Genomic DNA, 13,862 nt, shown 5'->3' on the forward strand with positions numbered 1-13,862 from the left:
GATTTGTTTCCTGCATAGTCCGTGAGCGTCAGCTGCGGCTGTATGGACATGTGGCTTTTTTCCTGACGCTGATTCTGCTCACCAGATTCTCTCAGGGAGGGAGCCATGTGAGTGAAGGAGGCCAATGAGCTGACCACATGCCTCATTGTTGCAGCAGGTTGATCAGCATCTCAAGGAGATGGGGATGGGCCAGGCATTTACCTGGGGATGGCTATATGGAGGCCCCTGGAGTTCCGGCAGAAAGTGGACGCAGCTACGCGCTGCTCTGGCACATGCTCCCATACCTGACCTGACCTGACCTGTTTAGGAGGTCGCATGACAGACAAACAGACAGACAGACAGAGACACAATTACAATTTATATCCAACCATTTAGGAGGAGATAGCATGACAGACAGACAGACAGACAGACAGACAGACAGACAGACAGACAGACAGTGAGCCGATTGTAACATCCCCCCAGTTTTTTTTTTTCAAAAAGCATGGTGATAATAAGCTATTTTCATTTCTATATTGCATGCATCTCACTCGGTGTACCTTGCCCATTTTATGACATCGACCATCGTGGTTCAAAATGTTGCAAAACGTAACTCTTGTGGGCAAAAAAATGATGATACAATTCCGATACAATAATCACAAAGTACCTATAGTTGGTGGAGTTCATACTTGTTGATAAAATGGCAACATCAACAACAGCAATTATCTCGGAGTAAGGCTCAGATCTGACATTTCGACCACCAAGTGGTTTTTCTTCAGGAATAGGCAGGCCAGGAGAGAAAGCCGACAATGAGAGGGAGGCGACAATGAGAGGGAGGAAGTGACACGGAGAGGTAGGAGGCGACAAGCAGAGGAAGGAGGTGACAAGGAAGCAGGGGAAGGGCATCACACTCCCATAAATTTATGGTGAGACTCATCTTATAACTCCCATCCAAGGTAACGTTGCATGGGACTGTTGATTCGCAGGTATGTGATGCCCCCATGCTATCCTTGCCAAACTTCTCTTCCCTCCAGCATCTCCTCCCTCCTACTCTTCTCCAGAGGTCATTTAATACATGGTGGATAGTGTATGCTTACTCACGGATTAAGAACATTCGGTGATCGAAACATCGGACTTGAGCCTTAGTCCTCGGAAATTACGACAATTGATTTAACTCCCATACCATCTCATTTTAACTGACTTCCAAGTTGTGACAATGTCTCTTTAAAACTTGTTCATTGATTCAAAAAGGTTAGGTGAAGGTTTGCTGTAGGTTACAACCTATTTCGATTGATGAACCACATCACTCCATTTGTTTAGACTACTGTCACCATTTCTCAGTCCCACCTCAAAAGGCTAACTTGTAGCAACTGCTGTTTCTTCAGAAGCATGCCCGACATAACAAACTTTTGTCCCATCACTGATTATTCCAAAAAAAGCTTTTCTAGTTTTAAGTTTTTTTGAAAGACAGCTGCATAAAATGGCATCTTTAACCTCTCATAGCTTTACAAGTTACCATTTTACTATTTCTATGTTTTCTCTCATGTACAATGCCACATGATGGGCTGATAAAAAGCACTTCATAGATTTTTTTTATATATAATAATGATACCTCCTAAGTTTGGCAAGTTGGTGCCGAGGTTGCATACATATCTTTGAGACATCTAGTCTCGTTATAATTATTGACCAAACTATAAATTTATGGATTGGTGATTCATATTCAGGCATAACTTAATGTACACTATCCATGGGATGGGCATTAGGCTGGCTTATCCTGGCTGCCAGCATTAACTGGGAATTAAAAAAAAAAATTGTGTTTTTCGCACAAAGTGGGTGACCGGCATCCTGGGAAAATCAGCTACAGTGAAACACCAGGTCTTTCTGAAAGTGTTGGACCGAACTTCCTCCACAGCCAATCACAAATAAGGTGGGATAAATTGTGGTCAATGTTGTTGTTGTAGTAGTAATACGAGTCATAGTAGTTGCAGTAGTATTAGACTATTTCCTAAAGTCAAATACAGTACCGTTAAAAACCCAAATTAAACAAGAATACCTGAGTTCAGGGTAAACATTTTCCAGGTACCACTTGAATGGTTTGCATTTCAACTGCTCTCTCAATTCGAGCCGATTCTGAATGCTGTGTACACAGAAAGGCAATCATAATTAAAAAAAAAGAAATTAAAAGAGAAAATACTATTTGCTCAAAATTCAGAAGTCAACCTTCAATGCATAAATGTTTCCTAAAGCTTAACACAAGACAAGCTACCAGCTGATTTGAGCAACCCATCACCTCTTAACAATCCACCTGACACAGTGGGTTTGGGGAGAGGGGAGAGGGGAAGAGTGGGGGGTAGAGGTGGGTATAATATAGGAATACCCACCATGTACTCATACGTGCTATAAAATCAATGCCAAAAGGCACCAGGAATTGTGGTACAAATCAGTATTTAAAGCTTTGCAGAACATTCAGCTCAGGAACTCGTCAGATATCTATTCAAATTGTACTGGTTGGAATTCAGAGCTAATCAACATCTTTTCTTTTTTTCACAAGTTCGATAATAACACTCTTCCCAAGAGCAGTGCTGAATAATCAACAACATTATCATTGCCATGAGTGTCTCTTGCAAGTCTTCATAAGCGAGATGGCATTCAACCTCATTTAACGTGCCGCCAGCGATCCACGTTGCATCCCTCCAACATCCACATGTACATCGAGTATACGCGTGTTAACAATCTTGCCATTTTGGTGACCAAAATAATTTGAGGATGTCAAGGTCAGTGGCCCCTTGGTTGAGTCCAGTGTTGGATATCTCACGGGTATTCAGGAGGGTAAACCCTCCACAAAGCAATAAAATGTTACTTTAATGTCACTTGGTTGGATTGAATGAGTTCAAAATACACTGCCAATATTAATGAAATATGCTAAAATAATAATAATTTCATCTTTAAACGTTTCATCAATCTCATTTTTAACAATTTATGTCAAACTCTCATTGGCATAAGTGTTACTTAACTAAGGTAAATTCATATTCTCATGTTAAAGGATAAATTAAAATAAAATAAAATTAAAAAAGGTCTCCTTACCTAACCAATTTATTCATTCATTCATTTATGCATGACCTTGCAGCACCTGTCTACTTCATTTATTCTTGGCACACAGCTGTACGACTGATGCTCTGCTCCCTTATCAGTTCTGGTCGGGCTTTGTAATTTGGCAAGGTTGCTGGTGACACTCGCCTACTCCTTGTGAAGGATGCTGTGGGATCATAAACGTCCACGATAATCAATGCTGGGAGATGGCCGGTCCCAAGCTTAACGGCCCATGTGACGGACGGCAAACTTATTTATGCATTGCCTTGCATGACAAGCACCAGCGGATAGTTTAGTCAGGTGGGAAATAAAAGCAACATCACACAGTTCAAAGGAAAGTGTGTGGCCTCTGAGCTATCCTGCCATCCCCCGCACGACCAATCATGTTGACGATGTATCATGTGAGTCTGTTACCGATAAAATGTGTTGTTCCTCCCAGAAACAAGCTTGTTAGTCACATCAACATCAAGCCATTAGTGCCCGGCAGTCACCTGAGTGCCGAATGACTGATCGCTTGACATCTGCACAGCAGCTTTCCGCTCTGCACCAGCTTACGGTGAGGTGATACTATGCTGACATCATCAGATCAAACAATCATTCCTTGGGTGATAGTGATCCGATGGCTTGTTTCGTTGTAAAAAAAAAAATAACACCGTACGAAGCCGTATTTTCCTTTCTACATAATCCACGTTTGCCAGGGTTTACCGAAATCATGCCATTCCTGGATCCATTACAACCGCCATGTATTTGTTGCTCATTGATGAATGTCTAGCAAAGAGTTCACTTTCGAAGTGAAGCTCATTTTTTGAAATCTAACAAAAGTATCTATCATTTGATAAAATTGGCACCAAATTTATCAAACATGCAAAAACAAAACCTCCCGCAAAAGTGCATTGGCGGTGTTGCGTCGGCTTTCCGCACCATACTGGCAAGTACAACATTTTGCAAGGTTGCTCAACGCCATCATTTATTAGGAAAGGGAGGGGGAAATAAACATTTTTATTTTAACGTTCCTATTCAAAAATCTCGAAAGATGCAATTCCATCTACCGAGCGAGCACACCAGTATGTATGCGGAACGTAAAAACCGCCTTACTTTCCAAAAGGTACATTGCGTGCAGAAGGAACAGCAGCATAATAGAAGTTCTTAAATTCATCCATCCAGACTTCGGCTGCCCTCCGGGTGTTCCTGGAATAGAAGCAGAAGCAATAAGTAAGCAATTTATTTTAAACTATGAATAAAATATAAACTGAAAATTTTGCTGAATTGCCCATAGCAAGGACAACAAATTATGGAGCATAACACTTTTGAGCGTTCAATTTATGCACTATATTTGGTATAAATCACATCGCCTGCTTCCCCACTCTAAAGTAAGCATCACTAAAATCTCTTTAAAATTTGATATGCAGCAAGATGAATAAATGCATCTCATCATGTGCATGAGCAGTGACACTTGCTCCTCTCATCATGTCTGGTAAATTTTAGGCTCCATTTGCTCATGCTTTCGCCAAGCTTCCAACACACAGATACCTGAGTGTCCTAAAAAACAAACAATAGGTTTGTGAGAACAACGGGAAGAATTTTTTTTTTTTTAAAGAAGCAATCACAACCACACGCTCTTATCCAAAACATATTTGTACTACTACTTTACAGTTCATTATGCAAGGAATTTCCATTTCCATTGGATGGTGAGTTGTGTGCACACTATCAGTCACCAAACGATAAATGGACTTACGAGTTGTTTCTCCATTGCCTTTGTCTCGTCAAATACCATACTCAATATAATTACTGTGAAGTAATGGCAAACCATCTAATGTATGTATTGCCACACCAAGGCTCTGTCTGTGAGTGGTTACTGCATTTGAAAATTGGAATTATGAAAAGAGTATCTGAACTTTTTGATGTTATGAGCTCTCAACATCACCACCCCCCCCCCCCCACACCCCAACAACAACAAATTACCTTATTGGAGCGTCTACATACCTTTTTACATAAAGCTGCTTCTCACAACAATTTTAATCACCAGTAAATAATCTGTCCTTATGGATGGGTTAATTCCTCCAGTTTTATGATTTTTGACTTGTGATACAGGCTTCGACTACGTGGCGATATATACAATACGCATTTACATAAAGAAAATTGGGGTCCTACCCCCACTCTGAACCACCGGAGCGATGATTTTCCTTTACCACCATGAAACCATCCTGTGCACCTGGCGAGTACAACCATCAGTTTTCAATTGATTCTGCCCAGTGGTTCAGGAGTGCATAAAAGTAAAACAAACACACAGACAGTATGATATTTAGAAGGATAATAATTCCCCAACTTCTATGATGTATATGGTTCTCCTCCAGAGCATTGGAGTACAGTGATACTTCGTTTAGTGCTCAGGATGTGTTCCTGGGAAGAAAAAGAAAACAGCGAGCCAATTTAAAATGCACTAAAAGGGGTCATGATACCATTGTTTATATGGATATGTGTTCCGGACGGCGATATTTTTTGTGCATGAGTGGTATATGGGGGCTTCATTGTGGTATCAGTAATAGCGCGAACAACAATACAGACTATGGTAAACTTTTTTTTAATAAATACTGTAATACAGATGGTAAACAACAGCTCGTGGAATTCAAGGGCAACCTGGTCATCAGTACCCACAACGTCGCCACCGATACGCATGCTGTGCAAGTTACTGCAGCGCTTAAACCTGTCCAATCAAGCTTAACCGGCTCTCCATCTTGTCCGCCAAACTTCTCCATGAACAACTTAACTTTGTTTTTGGTTAACCAAGTGGTCGACTGGGCAGAAGCTTTTATCGTGTCTGCATTGTTGTGAATTGTTTTAATGGTCGACGTAAGCCAAGTCTAATGAATGACCCACTTCCACCTGATTGTCTCAAAGAGTGTGCATACAAACAATGGCAATGGATGCGTTTACTCGGCGAGCACTGTATGTTATGGAATTTCTTAATTTATTTTATTTAGTAAACTTTTCTCTTGGACAAAGAGATCTATAACTAATCAACATTCAACAGGGTAGCACAAGGTGAGGTATTAGTGGATTTTATCAGGGCTTGTAAGACCCAACCCCACCGAGAGCGGCACTATACAATACACATATACCAAGAAAATGTCTTTGAACCCTGGGGGAATTAATTTATTTTTAATTCACTGAAATATTCCAACACCCCACCCCTTCGTGCAACCTTATCCACCCCTCCCTCCCCCACCACCAAAACTTAACCATCAGTTTTCAACTCATTTCGTCTAGTGGTTTAGGAAAGCATAGGAGTCAAACAAACAACACACTTAACAAACTATATGTCATATGGTTTCTTCAATACCAAAGCTTACACACAAGGCCAAAAATTAGCATTTAAAAATAACGAAAAAGTCCAATTCTACAACAACATATGCTGAACTTCATTGCAATAGCAAACTTCAAAATGGATGTCTGCCAAAAGTAATGAGATCAGGAATTTGTAACTGATTGACTGGTTTTTCAACTGTCTGGACCATCAGCTGGGTTCGTTTCTTCCTGGAAGTTTCGACCCTTTTAGCCCAGAACCTCTCCAAAAACTGTGGGTCCACAATCTCAGCCATGGATCCACATCCCCAGCTTTAGCCAAACAGTAAGCCTAATCTCCCTTTTACAAAGCAATTTCACTTTTAAACTCTCTGCAAATAACATTATACCTTTACCTATAGATGGTCCCTTTACCTACAGCAGGGTTTCATCCACCATATATTTGTAATCACCATCACATGTTTCATTACCTAACCGTGCATATGCTATCTCACATTACCTGTCAATATAAACACACCTTACCACACACACACACACACACACACACACACACACACACACACACACACACACACACACACACACACACACACACACACACACACACACACACACACACACACACACACACACACACACACACACAGTAACTTATCATGTACATTTGGCTCACCAGCGAATCACACGGTTAGTCAATTCATAAAAAACTAGAGAGTTCATCGAACACCGTATCCCACACAGTCTTGAAAAACAAGGACATGGACGGGCTCTGCCAGTGGAAAATTTGATCGGTCGTGATGATGTAAAATGCCTGAATAGTTTGTCCAAGTCCTGCTAACAGAAGGGGTTTTGAAGTGCTAAAAAGACAATTTGTTCAAGCATTTAATTAAATTCAAATAAATAAAGATTTAAAAAATTACCCCCGTGTGGGGGTGACGGTCATCTCTATAATACCACAAGTTGTCAATGTTCAGTTATGACCGAAGACTATTGCGCAGCTCGAACAGCGCAGTTTGGTTCAAGATGACTCGGCATTTTGGCGCGCGCGTGCACGAAATTATATTTTGAAAATAAATGCCGACGTTTACATTTCGGGTTTTGAAACTTTTGCACCTTCGGTGGAAAATGTATAAATATACAAGGTCAGCTGCTATGCAATGACACCATTCACTAACTTTTACCATGCCCAGTAGAGAATATATAGCCTCCTGAAGGTAGGGCAGTTTTTGCATACTTTGAAGTCACGTGACGCGAAAACGAAAGCGAAATTCGAAAATCCGTCCTGACCAAATTTAGATATTGTCCTATAGATACATATGCCACGATCAAATTCAAGACCGCTTGAGAAATGTAGGAGATAGATTTTGAAAATCGTAATTTTCGCATTTTTTGCCAACTTTGAAGTCACGTGACACGAAAACGAAAGCGAATATTGAAAATCCGTCCTGACCAAATTTAGATATTGTTCCGTAGATTCAGATGCTACAATCAAATTCAAGATCGCTTGACAAATGGCGAAGGAGATAGAATTTGAAAATCGTCATTTTCGCAACTTCAAAGGCCTCGTGACCTTGACCTTGACCTTCGGTGACCTTGAAGGTCATACCATTGTGTACGTCTCATCGACCTCTATCAGGATCACTAATGACCAGATCTCCCGCTTCAACTTCATTGTGAACAGACGGACAGACGGACGGACGGATCGAAGGACATCGACACCCATATTATTAGGTCATGTTCGAAGAGACGACCTAAAAAGGTTGTAGAAAAATTATTTTTGGAAGTTTACCGACATTGACGCAATCTTTTACAGCACCTTATTTAACACGTTACATTAGCTAATTCGTGCCTGTTGTTTGTGTTCTTTATGATGTCCTGAAAAACAGTAAGGTTCATGTTTGGAATGATTTTCAATTTCACTCTGGGTTCAGTTTCACAGCACTCTGGGTTCTCGCGACATCATATCTCTGATGTCGCTTTTCTCTTCGCACTCAGCAGAGCAATCAAGGAGGAATATCCTCCACCCCATGGATGCCAACCAAAGGGTTTTTATTTTTTTATTTTCTTGCTCTGTACTTTTAAATGCTGAGCATAAAGGAAGAAAGTAGCAAGTCCCATTTTTAAAAGTCTTTGCTACGACTCAGCCAGAGTTTGAACTCCCAACCTCCTCGAGAGCGGACGCTCCAACCATTAATTGTTATTGAACTCCATTTGGCGTCGTTTTGTGGCTATTAAGAACACCTGTTTTAATCTGGGAAATGTAGCTCCCTGTGTTCGCGTGTGTCTGACTATCCGATTCAATCGAATGCGGAGTTTTTGTGCTGTGCATGGTGCCTGTCCCCTCCTCCTTTCGTGATTATTTCACGTCCCACATCACCATAAAATGGCTTTTTAGGAATGTTGATGGAAACAATCCGAGATGGAAACAAGCACGATGGAATGGTGCGGTCTTGCTCACACGACTTTGGGGCCTTACCGTGCAAACACAGTGCCACTGCCACCAGGGAACGAGTAAGGATGCTGCTTGCGGAAAACATGTCCCACACGACTGCAGGGGATGATTTCTAAGCTGCCGCCGCATTGCCACACTCTGAATGAAATCTCTATGGCACAAATTGGACAAAAAAAAGCAGGGAGGGGCGAGGGATAAGAGGGGCAGGGTGGGAGTTGTCAATAAAAGCCTGCTATCTCAGCCAAAATGAAATTTTTCTACCTTTCCATTATTAAATCACTTTGAACTTCCATTTGTTGGGAGTACCTTTTATCTTCGACAGAAAATAAAGAAGGGAGGGGGGGGGGGGGAAATCAAAATGCATTGAACATTCCGAATAGTAATGTTTGTCCGCATTCTCAATGAAACGATGAAACATTTAGATTACTTGTTCCCCTGAAAATGTATGGCTCGGTGTAACAGACACAGGGGTCTCAGTTTGTCATGAATGTGCATTTTATTTCACAAATCCTACAGCAAGCTTTCCAATATTGCATAGATTGGAAAGCTTGCCGCAAGATATGTAATCAAGCTTCTTGAGCTTCATGCACAATTCTGAGTGTGAAGAGCAGATGAAATTAAAAGCTGCATCGCTAGTGAGCCGAATATAAATATATATATATTTTAAAAACCAACTGTCACGCAGCCCGTCTGGTCAGCTCAAACAGGAATTGGAAACAGTCAGAACAAGAAACACTTGAGAAACAGCAGCAAATTAGAAAACCATGGAATGAGGAAAGAGGGAAGGGGAAAGAAGTCAAAACTACAAATTACTTGAAGCCAGAGGAACTGCACTCACTAGCAACAATCCTCAAAAAAGGAGGCTTTAAGTCCTAATTATTCTTTATGTGGTGTATTGGCAATGCCGCAAATCACTTTTTGATTCGGCGAGCGAGGATTGTAAAGGGAATTCACATCAAATTGCTTTAAATGTGCACAAAAGCAACAAAATGCCTTGTGGCTGCATTCAATTATTATCAACCGAAGGAAAATGTACATCTGTCCTTCATAAGACAAATAAAATAATGAAATAAAATATAAAAAACTTCACAATGCCCAACCACGTGCTCAACTAACAGTTTTGTATAAAACGAGAACAGGAGCACATATGGTTGAGAGATCTGCAGAGACCAATTTTACGGATCCAGGTAACATAGCGAAGGTGATGCAATAACATGCGAGATGGGTAGTACATATGTATGAATAAATAATTATTGATGATCCCTCCCTACCCCCTTAATGGCAACGGATTCCCCTTATTTTCTCAACCTCCTCTCCCTATCTTTTACAGTCGTGCATCGCTTACTTGGTGGCAAAGCATCCAGTTTATGTATGGCATCGAATGTCATGTATGGCAGACGTCTGAGTCGGGCTTGGGGAGTCATGGATTCACTGGATCATGGGGTGTGGCGCTGCCAGTACCTGTGCGGGAGGACGAAAGTCCGAGTCTTCAGGTCCTTGGTACTTCCAGTCTTGCTCTATGGATGCAAGACTTGGACTCTGACCAAGGATCTGAGACGGAGAGTTAATTCCTTTGGTACCAGGTCTCTTCGGAGAATCCTTGGCTATCGCTGGTCGGATTTTGTGTCCAACGAGCGGTTGCTGAGAGAGACTCGGATGAGATTTGTAACCTGCATAGTCCGTGAGTGTCAGCTGCGGCTGTATGGACATGTGGCTCGTTTTACTGACGCTGATCCTGCTCACCAGAATCTCAGCGAGGGAGCCTCATGAGTGGAGGAGGCTTATGGGCCGACCACGTTCCTCGTGGTTGCAACAGGTTGATCGGCATCTCAAGGAGATGGGGATGGGCCTGGCATCTGCCTGGGGGATGGCCAGACGGAGGCCCCTGGAGTACCGGCGGAAAGTGGACACAGCGACACGCTGCTCTGGCACATGCTCCCATACCTGACCTGACCTGATCGAATGTCATCGATTATAAATTTGAACAAAGGTAACTAAATGTCAATTGCACAAATATTGAACAGCTGTCATAGAACACTTTGGAAAGATTTGACATGAAGAATCAGTGACAAGTAGTTTTGCTCCGCATATCGTTCAAAGTCAAGTCAAAAATCCTACTTATTGAAAGGTAAGTTTAAATTTCACAAAATATAAAGCAACTAAAGTCATCATCATTTCGTGTAAAGCATGTGGCTGCTGCTTTGTCCCATCTGCCAGTATTAGTTGGTGTACGTTAAAGATGCCACGGTGTCCTTCATGGACAGTCGGTGAGTTATCGCCGGCATCCTGAACAAATTCCCAATTCCTGCCCACTTGGGGGAATATCGTGTGTCCGAGTGGCGACCCATTTAAGGATTGTAACCGAGCGAAGAAACTTCTTGGGCGGAAGCGACACTCTTCATAGAGCATTGTGCGTGAATTATAGTGTGATTACTTGTCAGCATGGCCCGTACGGAAACGAGGAAACATTGCTCAATCTTTTGAGTAAGCAATAGCATAATCTTTCAGCCACTGAAGATATGAGAAAGCTTGAGCAAAAGTACTTCCCCAATTCCCCACTATCAGAGAACTTCCATTTTCAAAAGGTAAAGACACAAAAATATTTCATACACTGCACTGGAAACTTACAAGCTTTTCACTGGTAGCACAAATCTCAAAGAATGAATATATTTATACATATATAATATAATCTTGCCATTTTGATGACCTCACTTTTCAGTTCAAATCTCAAAAACTTTGCAATGCGCTCCAAGACGCCATTTTTCTGCTCATGCTGCATCATAATAGCAAGTGCTATGCAGAGACATTTTCCTTTGGAGGTTTGAACCCAGAGATAAGCAACTTGATGACAAACGTGCTATTCTGGCTTTGCTCAAGTTATCTTTTTCTCTCTCTCTCTCTCTCTTATTTGGACAGCCGACAGAAAATTCAGGTTCAACATGTGGCTTTATTTGACGGCAAAGGGTACGGCATCAAGTGTCCGCGAAACGCATCTGCCGAGAGCATGATGAAAGCAGAAAGAGAGGAGACAAGCACGAGAGCAGAATTACTCGATCACACCCACTCACGGCTCACCCAGATTCTCTCCCCCCCAGATGTCCATCATCATGTCATATTTCCCAAGCTCTTCGAAGTATGATTTGTCCATGACAAACAAACCCCCTGCGATCATCGGAGTCCTGCGGTGAATGCAATTGAAGTCAGAATATAGTCACGGAAACACGTCAGGTGTACAATAATGGAAAATGCAAGCACTGCAAAGCAGAAAATGCAAAAATGCAAAAACATAAGCAACAGGGTTTTGTAAAAAAAAAAAAAGGAAAACAATTTAATACAGTCTCAAACCGTCTGACGGTTCATCGGCAGAGTGGCCCGAAGGAGGGACAAACACAAGCCATGTACGCTCAAATAATAAATTAATCTACCAGGTGGGAGATTGCAAAATTAGCCTGAAAGGTCTGAACATCTTATCCCCCTGAAAGAAGTCAGTCTGTGGCTGAAAAATTGGACTTTCAGAATCAATGTCGTTTTGACTTTTATGTTCTCCAAAGTGCAGTTCCTGAAATTTTGGCAATAAAGGATTCTCCAAACAAACAAATTACTACTTTAAGAGAGGTCTGCAGTGTTCTTATTGTTGACGTTATACCTTTAATCTACAAGGTTTGATGGTGTATACACGGGATGCCCACCTTATAGGAGTAATGGGAGTTGTATGCCTGGCTTGACGCTGCTCTGGAGTCAGGTAGTCCCATTTGAATACCAGGTTCCAATCAAAGCCTGTGTACAGAACAATCATATTACAAATATTCATCCATCCATCCATCCATCCATCATGACCATACTCTGTGCAGAGCGTTGGTGCTGCCTAAGCAGTCTCCTTGGCTATTGGGCACAATCCTGGACGGGTCGCCACTCCGACGCAGGATACCAACAAGCTGGCACTCATGTTGCCAACCTCGGAAGGATGACAGGCAGAGTCAACCCCACCTGGTACTAATTCAACAGCCAAGTGGGATTTGAACTCAGGATCCTAGGATCCCAAGCCCACCACCCGAACCATTAAGCCAACACCAGGTATATTACAAATATCCTCATGCAGGAATGCCAATTAAAATGTATCAGAGTGACATGTACAAAGGTAAACAAAGCAATGTGCTTGTTTATGAAGGGCATCGGGTGGAAAAACAAAATGTAAACATTTAAAACTCAACAAATCAAAGCAAAATAGGTAATGAAAATAATTTTGATTTGTTCTTCCTGAAACAAATTCAAGAAATTCAACATAGAGACGTATATCTGCTGGGATAAATAATCCATAAGGAGGAAAGTGTTTCCGCAAAACCATGAAGTCATGCATGGCAATGTAGGCACGTTAAAATAGCCCAACCCCCGCCCCTGCATCCATCCCCATCGACTTCTCCAAACCATTCCCACCACACCCCTTTTGCCTGCAGCATGCGACGACAATCAGAGGCAGACAGTTTGCGAAATGGCCATCGTCTCCGGTGCTACGTACATCCCGGAGGTGCCAAATTACTTTTTGCAGTCCCATGTCATGACACGGTGTTGCGATCATGCTTGCTGGCACCAGAGCCATTAATGCTGTGAACATTGGAAGGTGACGGACAAGATGCGGTGCGACGTGGTGCATGTTCTTTGCTCTGTGAGCACACACCCACCTCCTTTTAGATCGGCAGAAGCCCCAACGTATTGGAAATTATCCATGTTGATTACGTCGATTATAGGACACACGACTCTGGTCCTGTCCTACATTACAAAGAGAAGAAGGAGGCGCAATTAAAAACATGCATTTGGCATATCAAACCAAGACTGTTCATGGATTAGGGGGAGGTGTGTGCGTGTGTGTGTGAACATTTTTCCCATGAAAGTCACCTTTGGTGTCATTATTACATTTGACTTTTTTGGCAACTTCATTATCTGCGACCAAAAAAAAAACAAAAGGTTCCCGATGAAACCTGAAAGTTGCGGAGCAAACACTAATCATAAAATAATGACGAAAACATCTTCACAATGAAAAGGC

General features: G+C 41.9%; 1 protein-coding gene and 1 pseudogene across 4 annotated transcripts in view; one reads left to right on the forward strand and one right to left on the reverse strand.

Moving 5' to 3' along the window:
- The window catches only part of LOC147032210 (uncharacterized), a 32,650-nt pseudogene extending 29,028 nt beyond the window's left edge, over nt 1-3,622 (forward strand). The window contains exon 2 of the transcript XR_015055082.1: nt 3,506-3,622. The product of XR_015055082.1 is annotated as an uncharacterized LOC147032210 (transcript). The remainder of the gene's footprint in view (nt 1-3,505) is intronic.
- LOC147032209 (polypeptide N-acetylgalactosaminyltransferase 2-like) overlaps nt 1-13,862 on the reverse strand; it is a 130,173-nt gene that overhangs the window by 36,833 nt on the left and 79,478 nt on the right. For all 3 annotated transcript variants that reach the window (XM_085869599.1, XM_085869601.1, XM_085869602.1), the window contains exons 8-13: nt 13,501-13,588; nt 12,511-12,598; nt 11,897-12,000; nt 8,846-8,972; nt 4,162-4,254; nt 2,030-2,113 (exon numbers count right to left, since the gene is read on the reverse strand). In XM_085869599.1, coding sequence (XP_085725725.1) covers nt 2,030-2,113; nt 4,162-4,254; nt 8,846-8,972; nt 11,897-12,000; nt 12,511-12,598; nt 13,501-13,588 — 584 coding nt within the window. The remainder of the gene's footprint in view (nt 1-2,029; nt 2,114-4,161; nt 4,255-8,845; nt 8,973-11,896; nt 12,001-12,510; nt 12,599-13,500; nt 13,589-13,862) is intronic.

This window comes from Eptatretus burgeri, chromosome 2 (genome assembly GCF_056783735.1).
Source record: "Eptatretus burgeri isolate ZD-2024b chromosome 2, Ebu_testis_v1, whole genome shotgun sequence".
In the NCBI taxonomy this organism is placed as follows: Eukaryota; Metazoa; Chordata; class Myxini; order Myxiniformes; family Myxinidae; genus Eptatretus; species Eptatretus burgeri.